Source organism: Sciurus vulgaris (assembly GCF_902686455.1).
Source record: "Sciurus vulgaris genome assembly, chromosome: 4".
Lineage (NCBI taxonomy): Eukaryota > Metazoa > Chordata > Mammalia > Rodentia > Sciuridae > Sciurus > Sciurus vulgaris.
The window spans coordinates 16,544,931-16,564,302 of NC_136464.1; the positions used below are offsets into that span (position 1 = coordinate 16,544,931).

The window sequence follows — 19,372 nt, forward strand, 5'->3', positions numbered from 1 at the left end:
GCAATTTAAAAGAGTATTTGATTTTAAAATAAATAAATAGCAGCTCACAAAAGCATGCTGAATTTTATCAATATTTTTATGCTGATCTCTTGATTGTGCAGTTAACAATAGCTGGTGTCATAAGTCATCGAAGGAGGATGATGGTTTTCCACTGGAGGGTTAATTTATAGTACTGAAACTGTCAAACTTATCCTGTAATGCTTTTTTTTTAATTGAAATTTTCAGAGTGTCCGGATGGCCTTCGGTGTACCTCAACAATTCCTTCCCATTATAAGAGATACACTCACTTCCTGCTCGCTCAAAGTAGGGCTAGTACTGATCCATTTAGCTTCCCGACACGTGTGGCAGGTGGGAGTTTCAGCGAGACCCAGCCAGACTTTTCTTGTAGCCTGGAGGAAAGATGGTCTGTGCATCAGAAACAAACTGAGAACTTAAAAATCGTTTCAAATGATCCCTTGTTGATGACACAGTGTCTAAAAAAGTCTCAGCCTCCAACTGAAACCAACAAAAAGATTTCTCCTGCAAACAGTCAGACGTCACAACAAGCTCTACATTTTACAGCATTTGTTCAGAATGACAAACTGGTAGGAACTGGTTTGCCTTTTCCTGGGGAAGAATTAGACAGCCACAACAACTCACAAGGCACAAATTTGCCATTGCCAGAAAATGACTTTAGCAGCTGTGAAATCTCCTATTCTCCACTTCAGAGTGACGAAGAAACTTATGATATAGATGAAAAGCTGGATGATTCACAACAGGAACTATTTTTTACTGAGAGCTCTAAAGATGGCAGCCTAGAAGAAGATGACAACAGTTGTACCAATTTTAAAAAACTCGCTGGCCCCTTCCTGAAGGATCTGGAGGAGAGCTGCCCCAAAGTGAACAGCTTCTTAACCCAGGATAAGCACACTGAAGAATCATATAAATGCAGTGCTCTAGATTCTGCTCAACTGAACTCCCAAAGCGAGAGTAGCATTTCATATGATGATCCAGAATATGCTGATGGGTGGGTTTTATCATTTTCACCTGCATTAAGAGGGGAGCCTGCTGCTTCTAATTGTCAAAACACTAAAGCAAAGTCTGATGAGCCAGACTTCCACTCCTCTCAACCCAATAAACAGAAACAGGTGATTGAAAATCCAACTGTGCCACTACTTCAGAGTAAGATGTCAAAACCTTTTGAAAGCCAGGGAGGAGAGTGTCTTTCTTTTCCTCTGACCCAAAGTAAAATCAGACAACTACCAAGTGAGAACTTCTGTACTAGAAATGATGCTAACTCAGCACATTCCTGCAGAAAGGTATTGTATGGTGAAGTCACAGTTTTAAATACAGAAAAAACTTCAAGTACACCTACTGCCACTAAGTCATCTTTGAAAATATTGCCCTCTGGTCCTAAGTGCAGTGCACGACATCCTTCTACCAAGGCAATGAAGCAAATGGATATAGGTGTGTATTTTGGACTACCACCGAAAAGAAAAGAAGAGAAATCACTGGGGGAAAGTGCAGTAGAAGGGATGAACTTAAATCCAGTTGTAAGTCCTAATGGAAAGAGGTCCCGGCAGTGCAAGAGGAAAGCAGAAAAATCTTTAAGTGATTTAGAATTTGATGCAAAGGACTTAAATGCGAGTCAGCTTTCTGTGGAACTGCCTGCTGAGAGGTCACAGCGTCAAAGGAAAAGACATAAAAAGTCAAATTCACCACAGGAAGGAGCACATCGCAAGAGGTCCAGTCACCTTATTAACAATACAGAATGGGGATCAACCAATTCAAGTAAAGAAAATACCTTCATAAGATCAGGTCATGGAAGGCTGCGAAGAGGTTACATGAGGTTTTCAGAGTCATCTAATGCAGGGGAATTAAGCAAAAAGACGTGTCCGTTCTATAAGAAAGTACCTGGTAAGTTGGAACATCAGTGCTCAATTTATCAAAGACCCAACATTTTTAACTTAACATTCATTGCGCTTGTGTGTGTGTATATATGAAATTATTTATTGTACTCTGTGTTTTCTTTGCTTTCCATGATACTTCATGAGCCTCTAACATAATCTTTTTTTTCTCTTTTCGGTACTTGGGATCAAACCCAGGGGTGCTTAACCATTGAGCCACATCCCCAGCCCTTTTTATTCTCTATTTTGTGATAGTTTCTCACTAAGTCACGTAAGGCCTCACTAAGTTGCTGAGACTAGCCTTGAACTTGCAATTCTCCTGCCTCGGCCTCCCTGGTTTCTGGGATTACAGGGTCGTGCCCTTGCACCTGGCTAGTTTTCTTTTTCTTGTTTGCTTTTTATTGTTGTTCCATTTAATTCAGCAAACTTTTATTGAATATATTCTGCATACAAGTTACTAGTTAGGTAGATATCACAGATTATAGAAATACTAGCAGAGATTGAGTTTACTACAGGAGAAAAGGCTCTAGGTAACTCTTGTGGATAAGAGGCGGTGTCAAAGCACTTTAGAGAAATATGAAGTCCTAAATAGCTTCAAAGAAGAGAAACGTGACAGGTTGTATCTATCAAAATAAATGCCAAACATTCTAAAACCATATTAGAACTTTCCCTGCCTTTTCATATTTTTGTAATTTTTTGTGCCTTTACAGATGAGTTCATAGGAAAATGTGTAACAGTTTTTGCGTGTGTGGTCCTGGGGACTGAACCCAGGGGTGCTTTTTCCACTGATCCACATCCTCAGCTCTTTTTATTTTTACTGTATTTTGAAACAGGGTCTCACTAAGGTACTAAGTTTCTTAAGGCCTCACTGAGTTACCAAGGCTGACCTCCAATTTGCCATCCTCCTCCTCAGCCTCCCAAGTCTCCAGAATTCCAGACCTGCTCCATCACACCTGGCTATGAATTTTATTATTAAAGAAATCCATAAGTATTATTCTTAGAAGCATATACAATAAAGCAGCCTAAAAGCATTTCTCATTTCAAAAGATTTCTGTCATGGTGCTTTATTGATGTTTTAGATCTATAATTTGTTCAAAATATTTGTGTAGAGAATAGCACCAGTTTTGTTTTTATTTTTTTTTAAGATCTTTATTTTATTTTTATGTGGTGCTGAGAATTGAACCCAGTGCCCCACACATGCCAGGCAAGCACTTTGCCACTGAGCCACAACCACAGCCCCTTGTTTGTAATCATTTTTGTAATAATTAGTACTTTTTTGGACTTAAAGTGAGCCAGGACTGCTAAGCCATGTGTCGAAAGCCTCGACAGAATTGTGAACTTGTTGACTTGCTTGTTGCCTGTCCTGACACTTGGTTCTGCTTTTGTGAACACATTCGAGGGCTTTGTTTTCTTTGTTTCTCCTCCGAGGAACATTTTTAGGCATTTTGTCCCTTGTTTTCCATCCCCATCCTCATAATGAGATTCAGACTATAGATGTACTTTTTGTTTTCTATGGTACTATGGGATTATTGGGGGCCTCAACCATTTTTGCCCCCTTAGAAACATATCAACGTCACCTGCCAAAAATTAACCTTTCAGAAGTTCCAAAACATCCTCTTTTTGTTGCTTTGCAGAAGTAAAGGATTTCAGGTGCCCAGTAAATATCATAAAAGTATTAGCAAAGAACTAATTGGATTGTGATTGGTTTAAATTGTTTAAAAGTGTATTCAGTGGAGTTTTGCACACACACAAGTCACTATACTGGAATATTTGGGAGAACTTACAAGACTTATTATTTTTTTTTTTTTTTGTGGTGCTGGGGATTGAACCCAGGGCCTTGGGCTTGCAACGCAAGCACTCTACCAGCTGAGCTATCTCCCCAGCCCCAAGACTTATTCTTACCTTTTGCTAAATTTATGCAATATAAGTTTTTAAATAATTTATAGCTAATGGGAAATGAGATGTGAGGAGGATCGGTGTTCGGTGTCTGTGATTAGATCAGTTGTCTCCGAGGTCCCAGTCGTTGGTTCACCCTGCCTGGCCGTGTTTTCACTGCAGGAACCCGCTTCACCGTGGACGCCTTTCAGTACGGGGTGGTTGAAGGCTGCACAGCCTATTTTCTCACCCATTTCCATTCTGACCATTATGCCGGATTGTCTAAAAACTTCACATTTCCGGTCTATTGTAGTGAGGTAAGTTTTCCATATTCTAAATTCCAACTTTGTAGAATGCTGTGGCTCTTTAAACAGCTTGGTTAAAAGAGGAATAGTTAAAATGGTTAAGACCTATCATTGTAGCAGGAAAGATGTGAAAAACAGATTCCAAGGTTTTAAAATGAAATGAGTTAAAATCAGCAGTTACAGTCCATTTTTTAAAAATGTGTTTTATTGCATAAGGAGACTAGACAGACCATGACATGATGTGCTAAAAAACCCAAATTTCATTCAGTGAATTTTCTTTGAGTGCCTAAATAGGTATAAAAGGCAAAACACCTAACTTTAAAGAGCTTAAACCTGCAGGGGAAAAATTCACAGCTAATACCAAATGGAACTGGTATAGTAATTTAAAAAAAAAAAAAAAAAAAGGTGATTTGCCTAGGACTAAGGGTAAGAAAGTTTTTTACTCTGTCACAGACTGAGGTTAGAGAATGACATTTCATGTGAAAGAGATGCCTTGAACTAATTATTAAAAGGTGAAGATTTTGATCCCTATCACTAAGGGCTTTAGCTGGAATTTTATTTAGTCTTCACAGCATTTATTAAGTATCCTGTTTTTCTCAGTGAAGCACCTGAGGTTTGCTGAGATTAAGTGACATGCCCAGGTCACAGAGCAAGTAATGGCAGAGCCCAAATTTAAGTGTAGGTCTGTCTGATCACAGAATGAGGCAGAGGAAAGAAAAGAGAATATTCTAGATGAAGAGTAGAATTTGTATAAAGGCAGACACCTCAGGAATATACCTATTCCAGACTCTTCAGAAAATTCAGAAAGGCTAGAATACACTATGGGGAACCACAGGAGACAACCCACAGCGATGACAGGGACCAGATAAGGGGTTCTGTGTGTGGTGCTGGGAATGATGGGCTTTTCACAGGTGAGGGGGTGCCAATGTGGATGTTCAAGCAGAGAAGTGACTGGTCATTTTAGGAAGGCCTTCCTGGCATCGCGGAGGGTTTACATGGATAAAAGTGGGGAAAACGGAGATTTTTAAGAGGCTGTAGTTCTGAATTAGATATGAAACAAAATATTTAGCGTTTTGCTGTGTCAGCAATAAGCACTTCCTGTTTTGTAGATAACTGGCAACCTGTTGAAGAGCAAGCTTCACGTGCAAGAACAGTACGTCCATCCGTTGCCCATGGACACTGAGTGTGTGGTGGATGGGGTCAGGGTTGTTCTACTTGATGCCAATCAGTGAGTATTAGGATCACCTTAATAATGGCCCATTTTAAAAAATATTCAAAAGGAAATCACATTGGCATGGTTATTTAAGAACCTTTTTTGTTATAACTAGTATGCCTTGTGCTTCTTAAAACTTGAGTGAAACATGGTTCCACATTTTTAAAAAATGTGCCCAATCACAGAGTCAGAGAGTAAATATAGAGAGATCCTCTAAATATTGTATATCCCTTATTTAATTTAATGGTTTTTCTTTTCAGTATCAGGAATCGAACCCAGGGCCTTAACATGCCAGACAAGCACTCTACCACTGAACTGTATTCCCAAATCACCACACTTGACATACTTAGACTCCATCATATTTTTTTAAAATTCTTTCACATGTTGGTCTTCAAAAGATAACTTTTTGACCAGGAGCAGTGGCACATTCCTAAAATCCCAGCAACTGGGGAGACTGAAGCAGGAGGCCAGCCTCAGCAATTTAGGGAGACCCTAAGCAACTTAGCAAGACTGTCTCAAAATAAAAAAGTAAAAGAGCTGAGGATGTAACTCGGTGATAAAGCACCTCTGGGTTCAATTCCCAGTAACAAATAAAAAATAAATAATCTTTTACTATTTTTTTAAATATCATTTATGTAAACTAAGAGCTTGCACTTCACTTAGATACTAGGGGATTAGTTGTACCACCATGCCCAGTGTCCCCACTGCCACTTTTAAACTAAGGAATCCACCGGGTTTTAGATACTAAAGGCGTCAATTGGATGTGGTACTGCACTCCTGTAACACCAGCCACTCCAGAAGCTGAAGCAGGAGGATTGCGGTGTGAGGTCAGCCTGGGCAACTACTTAGCCAGGCCCTACCTGAAAATAAAAAGTAAAAAGGCCTGGGATATAGCTCAAAGAGCACTTGCCTCCAGTGTGTTGAGTCGAGTCCCTGGGTTCAATCCCCAGGACGGGGGGCGAAAAATAAGGATTCAGATTTTTTTTTCTAGGAAATGATTTCAAACCCCTCCCCATTAAATGTCAAGCACTAATGTTGGGGCTGGGGGCCTGCCGGCTAAGCCAGAACAGCCACCAGTCCTTGGGTGCCAGTTCCTATGACTCCCCTGGAAAGAATTTGAGTGAAACGCAGAGGAGGAGCAAAGGTTTGGTAGTGTGAAGCCAGGGTGGTGTGCAGCGTGGGGACTGCACAGAGGGCCATGGGGTGCTGCGGAGTTGGCGTTTTAAGGAAATTGAATCCCTTGTGTTTGCCTTGGTTTTCCTGTCCCCCTTAATTGGTTCATTACCCTTGGCAAACTTTCTCAGGGGGTCTTGATATTCTGGTTGACAGGGTAATTGGGCGACTGTGACAGTTTTTGGTGATAAGGGAGGGTCCGGTAACTCGCTTGCAATGGATGATGGTGACATTTTCCAGAAACCCTAGTTCCCCTGTAGGGGTTCATTCACAGTAGCTGAGGGGTGGTCTTGACATACCAGACCCCACTCCTCTGATCCTCATCTGTTTCGGTAAAGGTCCCAGGATTTTAAGTCATTTCCCGCAAGGGATATGAGCTTTGGGGGTTGGGCAGTCCAGCTCTCATTCCCAAACGCTGCCAGTGGAGGTAAGTTTCCCTGCTGTTCCCGTTTTATGACTCCTGGGTTTTACTTGGTGCATCTGTCCTTCGTTGTCCTTTCCCTCTACCTACCTGTTCATGGCTAACAAACCTACCTGACTGACTCTACTTTTTTTTTTTTTTTTTTTAACTTTAATAGGATGTTAGTTAGCTCCTGTTCTGTAGAGAGCATAGAAGTTTAGGGAAAGAAGTACAACTAAACTGAGGTTTCCCAAAATCCAGGCCAATGCGTTTACTTGGGGTTGCTTTCCTTCGAGGTTTTTTCTGCTTGCTCTGCTGCTGTCTGGTTTTTCAGTCATCCTTTTGAGTCCTGACTCTGAGCCAACTTTATTGAGGTGTTCTTCATGGATTACATAATTAGCATAAACTATCTAGTGAAGCTAGTATGGTGTAGCCTGTGCCTCGAGTGTACAAATATTTATCTTGTCAGACAAAATATTCCAGGGGCTCATTCCCCAGGCCAGTGGCCAGTCCTAAGGTTAGGCCTTTCTTGGGAATGTGTGGGGTTAGAGCATCTTCTGCCTGAGGAGTCAGACCTTTCCCGCACGCCGTTCTTTTTCCCGTGAAGTTTCCTTGAGTTCTGAGTGTTGCGTTTCCTCTGAGCCGGTGCTGTGTCACTGTACTGACTTGTGGGTGTTGCAGAAGGTGCCCTCCCTTTAGATGCTGTGTCCGTTGCGAGTCTTTCCTAAGCATGTTTGTGTCCAGCTGCCCAGGTGCCGCCATGATCCTTTTTTACCTTCCAAATGGTGCTGCTGTTTTACACACTGGGGACTTCAGAGCGGACCCCAGCATGGAGCGGTCTCTTCTTGCAGGCCAGAAAATCCACACGCTGTACCTGGACACCACGTAAGAGGGCTTTCATCGAGTGCTTCCTTTTCCTGCTGATAGCATTCGCTGTGTGTTTTATGAGTTTGCTTGGCAATTAAAATGATGGCTAAATGTCAATTATTATGTTAAGGCTATTTATCGAAGGAATGCTGTTTAGAAAAAAATATACTTGAAAAAGGGCATATTTGGGACTATTGTCTTAATTGACAGTAGCTCAATTTTTCATAATTCATTAAGAAAATTTTTTTGGGTACTGAGGATTTAATCCAGGGGTGCTTTATCACTGAGCTATATCCCAGCCCTTTCTATTTTTTATTTTGAGACGTGGTCTTGCTAAGTTGCTGAGGCTGGTCTCAAATTTGAGATCCTCCTGCCTCTGCCTCCCAAGTCACTGGGATTACAGGCTGTGCCACCAGGTCTGGCCATTTTTGAATGTTTATAGGAGCATCCTGTGACTGAAAGGAGGAAGAAAAACTGAAGAAAAATACTCTTGTAGGTTACCATTCCAAAGTCTGTATACATATCAAATATAGTTGTGAAGAGAAAACAGATGCCCAAATGCCATTCTGAGTATTGAAAATTGCTTATAAAGGTTACTTATAAATGATAATTTTGTATTTCAATATAGTAGTAAAATCCATTACATTTTAATTATATATACAACCTATTTATCAAGGTATAATTGACAGATAAAATTTGTATATATTTCTGGTATACAGTGTGATATTATATACTAAAATACCTCATCAATTTTCAATTTGTCATAAATTAATTATATGAACAAGTTAAACCTGTTTGAAGAAGTTTGAATGGGATATTTGAATAAAGATGGCTTTTCTGCATCCAGTTTTCTTACAGTAACTGATGTTTTTCCATTCTTTTATATCTACTTTAAGTAATAGATAAACTAAGAAAATAAATGAAAGCCAGGCACAGTGGTACAGACCTGTAATCCCAGCAGTTTGGGAGACTGAAGTTTGAGGCCAGCCTTGGCTTTAGTGAGACCTTGTCTCAAAATAAAAAAAAAATAAAACAAAATAAAGGCTGGAGATACAACTGAGTGGTAAAGCACTCCTGTGTTCAATTCCCAGTACTGTGGGGAGGAGGTAACAAAAAGAAAGGAAAAATACTTAAAGATAAATGAAAACTCACAATCCCATCATAAATTAGCCTTAACTGGTAGCAAATAACTTTAACTCCACGAAGTGACCTAACTGTCGTGGTTTTAATGTTATATGTTGTCATATGTGACTTGCTGCAGCTTATCTACTAAAATAGCACCATGTTAAGACCATCGCTTTCGTCTGCTCTTTTAATAAGTACTGTATTTTTGTATGAAGCTATTGCAGCCCGGAGTACACCTTTCCGTCTCAGCAGGAGGTCATCCAGTTTGCCATCAACACCGCCTTTGAGGCTGTAACTCTAAACCCCCATGCTCTGGTCGTCTGTGGCACTTACTGTATTGGAAAAGAGAAAGTTTTCCTAGGTGGGTGGTAGCTGTATCTAATTTACATCAATGCATTATAAATACTTTTTTTGCATAAAACGGTATCAGTCTCTACTCTTGTATTTGCCATGTATTTCCTGAAATTATCCTATGTTACCTTTGAAGTTGAAGGAAGTTTTGATGATGTTTGATACATTTAAACTTTGAAAGGCTTAACTTTATTGTAACATTTGATGAATGTTTTTATCTTAGCACTTATATCTATAAGATGTTCATAAACAAATGCCCATGTGATATTACTATTTTCATTAACTTTGAAGGATAAGTAATACACAGTTGTATTGTCCTTTGAGGATACCTGCCAGTTACTTTTGTTTCTTGATCTCTGTATATATTCCCCTAGTTTGTCTAGGTAATATTGTACTATTTTTGTAGGATACTTCCAATTTCTTCTTAAGTATGATCACATTAAGGTATAAAGTGGTAGCCTAGCATGGTGGAATACACCTGTAGTCCTGGTGACTTGGGAGGCTGAGGCAGGAGGATTGCAAGTTCAAAGCCAGTCTCAGCAACTTAGTGAGGCCCTGTCTCAAAATAAAAAATAAAAAGGGCTAGGGATGTAGCTTAGTGGTAGAGCACCCCAACCCCTAGTACCAAAATTAAAAATAAAAAGTAAGTTCTTTGTCATTATCACAATTTATTCAGTACAGTTAACCAATAGAATGATTCAGGTACTTAGAGATGTTATAGTAAACATATAAATGTCTTGAATTTGGTTTTGTATAGTAAACTCTTGTTTTAAAATGTGATTAAGTTGCAATTTTATGATTTTTTTCATAAACCATAATTTTTCTGTCTGTAACCTTTTGTTTTGCCTGTAGCTATTGCCGATGTTTTAGGTTCAAAAGTGGGCATGTCCCAAGAAAAGTATAAAACATTACGGTGCCTCAATATACCAGAAATTAATTCCCTCATCACTACGGACATGTGCAGTTCATTGGTTCACCTTCTTCCAATGATGCAAATTAATTTTAAGGTAAGCACTCGAGATTATCCTTTAGGATGAAACAGAAAAAGATCCAATGATTGTAAACTGGAATCCCATTTAACTTGCATTTAAATTCAAGGCATTCAGTTATAATGAAGTCACCTGTAGTAAAATTTGCCTTAGAAAGTCTTTCAAGGGCCTTCTAAATGTCTTTAGTTTTTCTGAATATGTAACTCTAAAGCGTTGTTTGTGTGCCTGAGTGTTGAGAAACTAGAGAACTGGCATACAGGAAGGAACAGAAATAGAAAAGAATGCAGACGTGGTCATTGAAACTTCCATGTCAAGATGATTTTCCACTTCTTTCTGGGTGAGTGGTGGAAGTGAATGGAGAATTCTGAGTTCTTATTTCAGTTCTGTTCTGTTCTCTATTAATATTAAACTTCTATAACATTGGCATATGTTGAAAATGTACTTGTTGAGGATTAGATCAGAGAGTGGAAGTTCCTGAGAGGGCGTTCTGGCATTAGTGTCCAGATATAAATTGAGACACTTATAATACAACCTTACCATGATTTGGGGACTTATCTGTCATGTTTATTTATATACAAAGGTTTATTCCGTATAGTCACATTTTGATACCTGGCAATGGAGTATTTCAAAAAATACTGAATATTGCATATTAAACACAATTCAGAACATAATGCACAAAGCAATATGTCTTTAATATTCAAGAAGTAGCTTTTTTGTAACTTTTTGAAATAGAATTGTAATTACTATTGCTATCTCTGTCTTATAAATAATAACATTGTATAAAGAAAATGAATGCTTCTTGATAGGGTCTAACTACTCCTTTGTTCTCTGAGATTAAGATGAACTATTTATGGCCTAGTTTCATGAGTATGTAATCCATAAAAACTTGAGGCATGCCTGGTGTCATGGCACATGTCTGTAATCCCAGGGATTTGGGAGACTGAGGCAAGAGGATTGCAAGTTTGAGGCCAACCTCAGCAGTTTAAATGAGGTTCTAAGCAACTTAGCAAGACCCTGTCTCAAAATAGAAAATAAAAAAGGGCTAGGGATGTGGCTTATTGATAAAGCGCCACTGGGTTAAATTCCTAGTACCCAAAAAAAAAAAAAAAAACAGACATAATCAAGCCAGAGTTTTGTCCATTGATCTCCCCTGGCCCCAGTACTGGGAATTAAACCCAGGGGTGCTCTACGACTGAGCTGTATCCCCAGCCCTTTTTCTTTTTTAATTTGAGATACTGAATTGCCCAAGCTGGCTGGAGACTTGAGAGCCTCCTTGCTTAGTCTGCCTTGTTACTGGAGTTACAGGCCTGTGCCACCGCGCCTGCCTGTCCATTGTCCATGGATGGTTTTGTTTTCGTCTTTTGATTGAACCCAGGGGCACTTTACTACTGAGCCACATCACCAGTCCTTTTTATTTTCTATTTTGAGACAGGATCTCACTAAATTGCTGAAAGTTGTTAAATTGCTGAGGCTTTTCTCAAATTTGGGATTTTCCTGTCTCAGCCTCCACAGTTGCTGGGATCCCAGGCATGTGCCACTCGACCTGGCAACTGATGTTTAGTCATAAGAATGACCACTAACATCCTGAGAAGCATATGGCATATTTTAATTTTTATTTTACAGTTTTATTTCCTAGTTTGTTCCATTTGAACATGTTATCAGGGTGAGAGTGTCAGGGTATGAAAAAGAAAGACCTTGAACTCTTTAAGAAAGATTTTCAAAAATGCTGTATGTTGCAGAGAGGGCAAATAAGGGAAGAAAGGCAATTTGGCAATTTTTTGTCAGTTTTTGGTGACCTGCACAAGAGTGGCTTCAGTGAAGTGATGTTGGAAGGGGCCAGAAGGCGGAGAGCTAGGGAATGACAAATGAGAATGAGAAGGCAATTCTCTAAAGAAGATGTAGACGGCATCTGAGCGCATGAGAAGGACGCAGTGTGGTCAGCCATCAGGAGCCCGCACAGCGCCCCACACCGAGACATCAGTCAGCGACCACTGGGATAGCTGTAGTAAGAGATGGAACAATTGATGAGACTGTGGGAATTGGAACCCTGATTCTTTGCTGGTGGGATTGTGAACTGGTGTAGGTACTTTGGAAAACAGTTTGGTAATTCCTTAAAAAGTCTAATGTGGAGTGACCTTATGACCCAGCCACTCCAGTGCAATATGCCCGAGAGCATTGAAAGCCCGTATCTTCACTAAACTTCTGTGGAAACATTCATCGCAGCATCATTGATAGTAGCCAAAAAGTGGAAACAACCCCCATACCCATCAAATAGTTAATGATTAAATAAAATGCAATGTATCCATAAAGCAGAATATTATCAACTATACAGAGGAGCGGAGTCCTGATGCGGGCTGTGACGTGAGTGAACCTTGAGAACATTATGCCAGACGAGGAACCAGATGCCGAGGCTACTCGTTGTGCGATTCCATTTATATGAGTTGTCCAGAACATTTAATCTGCAGAGCCAAAAAGTGGGTCGGTGGTTCCCAGGGAGAGGAGAGAAAATGGAGAGTGACTGCAGTGCTCAGCTTTCTGTTCTGGAAGTGGTAGTGGTGAGGTCGCACAGCGTTGTGAATACACCAGAACTGCTGAATTGAGCCCCGAAAGAGGGGGGCAGTTATCTGCCTGCAAGCCAGGGGCATTAAGCAAAGGACAAGGGTCAAGGAAATGAAGACAGGAAGCACGGAACATGGCTGTGAAGAAGGGGCAGATAACATTGAGGGCCAGAAAAAGGTGCCCAGAAAGGGGTTTGTTTAATTATTAGATTTTCATATTGTGAGTAATAGGGAGAAATTGACGATAACTGAGGAAGGCAGCGATTGATGAAGCAGGGTTTCCGAGTGGGATTTAGAGTGCAGGTAGATTCATAGGCCTTTCGGGAAAAAGCTGCCTCTTCCTCGCCAGTTCCCTGACAGCCCAACTTTACAGGCTGTTTCCTGATACATGTGGCCTTCTTTTAGACAGCATGTATTTATAAATCCAAACTTGAACAAGAATTAAATCTTCAGACAGCTGCAAACTCAAGTAAGAATTTTTATGTAAGAATTCAAACTGGTTTTAAGGATTCAGAAATGTTCCTTTGCATCTAATTTTTTAGGCTAATATCCTTGAAAAGGGAATGATCTTGTGTCATTAAGTCTATATTTTTAATTCTCATTAAGTCTATTTTGCCACTTCCTAGAGTTTTTACTAGAAAAAGGAGTCCTTTGTGACAAGGTCCATCTGTGATACTCCCTAATGATGAGAGTTAGAGAAAGCTAAGAAAGGGCAGAGAATTTCCATTAAACAAGACCCAGAGGGCAGGGCTTACTGACCGTCTGCCCCTGAGCCGTCAACCTCCAGAAGGTGACATCTGTATCCTCTTTGCTCCTCCCTGACGTCCCTGTTATAATATAGGAGCAGATATTCCTCCATTAAAGTGTCCTGGTATTGATGATACTTCTTGAAAATTTCTTATCCTCAAAACACAGATGTAGCAGAAGCTGTTGGTTATCATGGTGTTATATTTTAGTTAGTAATTAGCTAAATTTTTTAACAGCCAAAAATAGTTCCATTGCATCAGAGGTAATGACTTTTTATGAACAGATAAGCCTAATATGGCTTCCCGAAAGCCTCTGAAAAGCAATAAAAAATAACATCACCCCTGGGTCCTATATGTGCTACATGGTTGATTACCACTGCTAATGTAAACCTGATTGGCCAAACATTTTAACAGTGGTGCTAAAGATGATTGTTTGCATGCTGAAAGATAGTTCTAGTGACATTGCCAAAAGCACTTTTCTCACAAACTGGTTCAATACACAGAAACAGTCATAGGTCAGGGATTTGGTGTCAACTAAGATATTTATAATAAATTTCCTTATAAGAGTCATTCTGAAATTGTGCTAACTGGAGAACGGGTGACTTGGCAGTCTCTTCCGAAGGTTTGGCTTATATGATAACGTTCTAAGTTTTTGTTTGTGGCACTAGACTATACCACATGATGTTTTTGTGGTAACTGATTTGTTTCTTAGAAAGCAGATATTGTTTCTCCTTTTTAATTCTCCTGGGTGTTTTTTAAGCACAAATAGGAGTGGTTGGGTTTGATGACGTATATTGAAAATCCGACTCTGAGCTAATGGTGTTTCATGTATAATTACTCTAAAACCCAGTTTCCTGTCATGTCCTTTATCTGTGAAGGCAAGGGAAGGAGAGTAGCAGATAAGCAGAGGACATTGTGTTCACTTGGGCTTAGACAACCAAGGCAGCAGCTTGAAACTTGCAGAGCCATGCATGTTGTAATGGAAGCTTAGTTATGCATCCATCCATACAGCCTTTTTTTTTTTGATGTTTCTACTAGTTGGTTGGAAATAGGGCTGTTTTGTGGTAGATGTTCTTTTGTTGACCTCAGATTAATAAAAAGGTAATTGATACAAAAGAAAAATCTGAGTGTTTTCATTTTTATCAGTGAAGTAAATTTTATTGTTGATCTGTTCTAAAGAATTATTGAATAACTGAAACTTTGGGTGTTACTCTTTTTTAATTTTTTTTGAAGTCATAGGTGGACACAATACCTTTATTTTATTTATTTTTATGTGGTGCTCAAACCCAGGGCCTCACAAATGCTAGGTGAGCACTCTACTGCTGAGCCACAACCCCAGCCCCATCTGGTTGTTATTATTTTTTAAAATATTTTTTTAGTTGTAGATGGACACAATATCTTTATTTATTTACTTATTTATTTTATGTGGTGCTGAGGTTCGAACCCTGTGCCTTGCATGTGTGAGGCAAGCGCTTCACCACTGAGCTACAGCCCAAGCCCCTGGATGTTAGTCTTAAAACCAAAAGTGTTATGAATTTTTAAAAAATCTCTCATGCTACTATTATCTTCATTTATTTATTTATTTTGCCACTATTATCTTTAGTTGGATTTCTCTTAGTGACCAAAGATTGAACTTTGGTCATCAATTTTCTAAGCATTTTATCAACGTCATCGTTTATTGTGACTTCAGTTTGGAGTTCTATTCAGGATGTACTTTTTACAATACTATACTAAGGGTTGAACCCAGAGACCCTCTGCCACTGAGCCACACTCCTAGCTTTCTTTTTTGTTTTAAACTTTGAGATAGAGACTCATTAAGTGGCCCAGGCTGGCCTCACACTTGTGATCTTCCTGCCTCAGCCTCCCAAGTCATGGGTTTATGCATGTGTGGGCTCTAATCAGGATTTATAAAGGAGCACATTACTTCCAGTCATAGTGGCATCCAGAGTTTGAGATCTAATCTAGTTCATGTTTAAACGCTGGAAAGGTGTAGATGCCTAAGAATAATGCTATTGTGCATCTTTAAAATGTGTGTCTGTGTTGAGTATAAGGCCATCCTTGTGAAATTCTGTCAATCCTGTCATGCAGCCACGTGTGCCCTGATTGGTAATACTAGAGTGATTCTCTGTGCAGCAGAATTTGAAGGAGAGGTGTTTCTTTGTTTCTGTCTTATTTGTTTTTTTAACTCTCTGAGTTGTAATTTGCTTACAGTTAATCACTTCATGTTTCAAGTTGCTTCCTTAGTACCTGAGCTTGTTTAGATGAGCACAGAAGAGTTGATGTTTGGTCAGTGATTTCAGCTCTTTAGCATGTAGCTGTTCGGTTGGTGCTAGCCAGCCTCAGCAAGTAAAAACTTCTCACGACTGTGCCAGTGTGCCATCTTCAATCATTCTGTGGAATTCCACGTGACCCATCTCTATTGACTGCTGAATCAATGTGCTGTTTTTATTTAACAGGGTTTACAAAATCATTTGAAGAAGTATGGTGGGAAATATGATCAAATTTTGGCCTTTCGACCCACAGGATGGACGCACTCAAGCAAGTTCTCTAGTATAGCAGATATTACTCCTCAGACCAAGGGAAACATTTCAATATATGGTATAATTATTAAATTTTTTCACATGTAATGTTTATAATCACTTTACATTTCTTAAAATTCAACATCTAAAAATCAAAACCAGGCACAAAATAATGTAACATTTCATGAGGGGTTTTTTGTGTATGTTTGCTTGTTTTGGGGGGGTGTACTAGGGTTAGAACCCAGAGGAGCTTTCCCATTGAACTACATCTGCAACCCTTTTTTGTTGTTTAATTTTTTATTTTGAGATGAGATCTTACTAAGTTTCTGAATCTGATCTTGAACTTGCAATCCTCCTGCCTCAGCTTCCCCTGGGATTACAGGTGTGTGTCACTGCATCTGGCAATAATTCATGAGTTTTAAGTCTCTCTTCAACTCTAAATCTGTCTAGTCCATTGTATACTGATGCAGAGGAACTTGACCAGTAGGTAGGTATTGACTAGCACAGATCATTTCATTTATGTGGTCAATATCTGGAGGAAACTGCAGAGCTACTGAAAGGACGCACTCTGTGTCTCTCTACTGGAAGTCTAGAGGATACATGAGTTGTGAGCAGGAGGAGTGTGGCTTAGACGGTGACAGCAGGAGGGACAGACTTGACTTTGGTGTCCTCTCCTGGAGGGAGTTCACCATTGCCCTCAGAGCTGGCTTAGTTCCATGGATGGCTGGTGTCACTAGACCAGCAACTTAACCTTCAGCCTCTGAAGACTCCAGTGGACTCAAAACAGGTCCTTCTAACCCTTCTCTCTGGTACTTGATCTTCAATAAAGGGATTTTCAGGATTTTATCTTTTTCTAATTGTTTATGTATGTAAAGCTTAAGACTAGAATCTGCTTGCTTATTCTAAAAATCAAGTCTCCTGCTTGCCATTCTTCACATTTGACTTATATATCTTCAAGATTTCCCAGATCCATAGCTGAGTAAAGTGTTTTAAATAAAAAAATGAAATGAAAAGAAGAAATTCCAATTAAATAGAAATTTCTAAAAATGCATATGATTAAGTATATACATAGGAAAGTGATTTTTATTTATTTATTTATTTTTTGGTACCAGGGATTGAACTCGCACTTCATCACTGAGCCACATCCCCAGCCCTATTTGTATTTTAGTTAGAGACAGGGTTTCATTGAGTTGCTTAGTACCTTACTTTTGCTGAGGCTGGTTTTGAACTCTTAATCCCCCTGCCTCAGCCCCCCAAACTGCTGGGATTATGGCTGTGCCACTGCACCTGGCTGAAAAATATTTTTTAAATGTTCTGTTTTATATTATTTTAATGTTTTAATCTTTATTATTTGTAAAAAAAAAAAATACAAAATTTTATTATTGGAACTAAAGCACCAAGAAATTTAGACAAGAATACTCAGGATTGCTTTATTTTTTACTTGAGAACTTTTTATTTGTTTTTTTTTTTTTTATTTATTTAACTCTCCTATGTACATACATGAATATACCACAGTGAATCTCAACATCACATACATCCAAAATAAATAAATTTTAAAAAATGATGGGTATATGGCAGAAAGATCAATAGGGGGAAGGGATCAGGGGGTGGGAGAGGGAAGGGGAAAGAGAGCATTTTTTTTTATTAGTTTGATATTTAGTAGACAATGTCTTTACGTTGATCTTGCAGGAATTCCTTACAGTGAACACAGCAGCTACCTAGAGATGAAGCGTTTTGTCCAGTGGCTGAAGCCCCAGAAAATCATACCTACTGTAAATGTTGGCACCTTGAAATCTCGGAGCACAATGGAGAAATATTTTAAAGAGTGGAAATTGGAAGCTGGATATTGATGATACCATAGAGGATTCAGCAGTAGTTAGGTACCTTGGGTGTAGTTAGTAGTTGAATCTATAGTGGTATGAAATACATTTTATGTGAACTGCTTCATGAAGATTGCATATATAGTTTATTTTTCTCATTTATGTTTGAATAAGATATTCATGGTGCTGAATGCCTCTCGGAATCATCAAAGATAGCTGGGTACGGTGGTGCATTCCTGTAATCCATTGACTCGGGAAGCTGAGGCAGGAGCATCATAAGTTTGAGGCCAGCCTAAGCCACTGAGAGACCCTGTCTCAAAAATGGCCGGGATGTGGCTTAGTGGTTAAGCATCCTGGGTTCCATCCCTCAAGCCAAAAAAAAAATCATCAAAGATAACTGAATATTTTTAACTTCTCCTCCGTCCCTCCTTGGAGGCATTTATATTCTACATCATGACTTAGGGGAGAAAATAAAAGGCAATTTTGGTGACCAAAAGGATTCATGGTGATAGAAAAACTAGACAGAAAATATTATATATAAGTAATTATGTATCGTTGAAAGTATTATATATAAGTAATTATGTGTCTTTAAAATTAAGAGGTAAAACTTTTATATAATATGTATTCTTAAATAAAAATTAATATAAAATTTGCTGTTGTGTCTTTTGGTGTGTTTTGTTGTTTTGTTTTCCTTTTCATAGACTTTTTTTTTTTTTTTTAAGAACAATTTTAGATGTAGAGCAAGATGGGGAAGAAAGTTCAGAGTTCCTTAACAGCCCCCCTCCCCCACCCCCCGTCCTCTCCAATTAACAGCGTCCCCCACCAGGGAGGTAGTTACATGTGTTACAGTCAGTGGACTTATATTGACACATTAGCAACACAACTCGGGCTCACTGTTGGTTGCATACATTCTGTGGGTTTTGACAACCTGTGATGACACAATACCATCACAGCATCATACAAAATTGTTACAGCCTTAGAAATTCTCTGCACTCTTCCTGCTCATCTCTTTCTCCCTCTTCTGCCCTGGCAGTCACCGATGGTTCCACTGTCTCCACAGTTTCACCTTTTCCAACGTGTCATACAGCATTCCAACGTGTCAGACTGGCTCCTTTCACTTAGTAGTACATTGACTGTCCCTCCCTATCTGGAGAGCTCTTTTTTTTTTTTTTTTTCCTGCATACTAAATACTACTGCAGTGTCTGGATACACCACAATTTGCCAATCCACTCGCCTACTGAAGCACGTCTAGGCTGCCTCCCAAGTTTTCACAATTATGAATAAAGCTGCTATAAACGTCCATATGCAGGTCTTTGTGGGTACACAAGTTTTGAACTCCTTTAGGTAAATATAAAGAATTGAAATTGCTGGGTCACATGGTAAGAGTATGTTTAGTTTTGTAGGAAACTGCCAAATTGTCTTCCGAAGTGGTTCTGCCACTTTGTATTCCCACCAGCAATGAGCATGTGAAGTTCCTCCTGCTCCTCAACCCCACTCTCATTCGGTGGTGTCAGCATTTGGTCTTTCTACATAGTGGTTTCTCGT

At 39.3% G+C, this 19,372-nt stretch overlaps 1 protein-coding gene across 5 annotated transcripts in view; it reads left to right on the forward strand.

The window, feature by feature from the left end:
• The window catches only part of DCLRE1A (DNA cross-link repair 1A), a 33,452-nt gene that overhangs the window by 2,649 nt on the left and 11,431 nt on the right, over positions 1 to 19,372 (forward strand). For 2 of the 5 annotated variants that reach the window (XR_013763528.1, XM_079138084.1), the window contains exons 3-10: positions 226 to 1,896; positions 3,945 to 4,078; positions 5,176 to 5,294; positions 7,597 to 7,737; positions 9,060 to 9,205; positions 10,048 to 10,202; positions 15,945 to 16,086; positions 17,697 to 17,887. Coding sequence is in view for 4 of the 5 variants with exons in the window: in XM_079138084.1 (XP_078994210.1) it covers positions 226 to 1,896; positions 3,945 to 4,078; positions 5,176 to 5,294; positions 7,597 to 7,737; positions 9,060 to 9,205; positions 10,048 to 10,202; positions 15,945 to 16,086; positions 17,697 to 17,857 (2,669 nt within the window). In the remaining variant the exon portion in view is untranslated. Of the gene's footprint in view, positions 1 to 225; positions 1,897 to 3,944; positions 4,079 to 5,175; positions 5,295 to 7,596; positions 7,738 to 9,059; positions 9,206 to 10,047; positions 10,203 to 15,944; positions 16,087 to 17,696; positions 18,480 to 19,372 lie in introns of those variants that run through there. The other 3 variants (XM_079138083.1, XM_079138085.1, XM_079138086.1) reach the window with 3 other exon arrangements.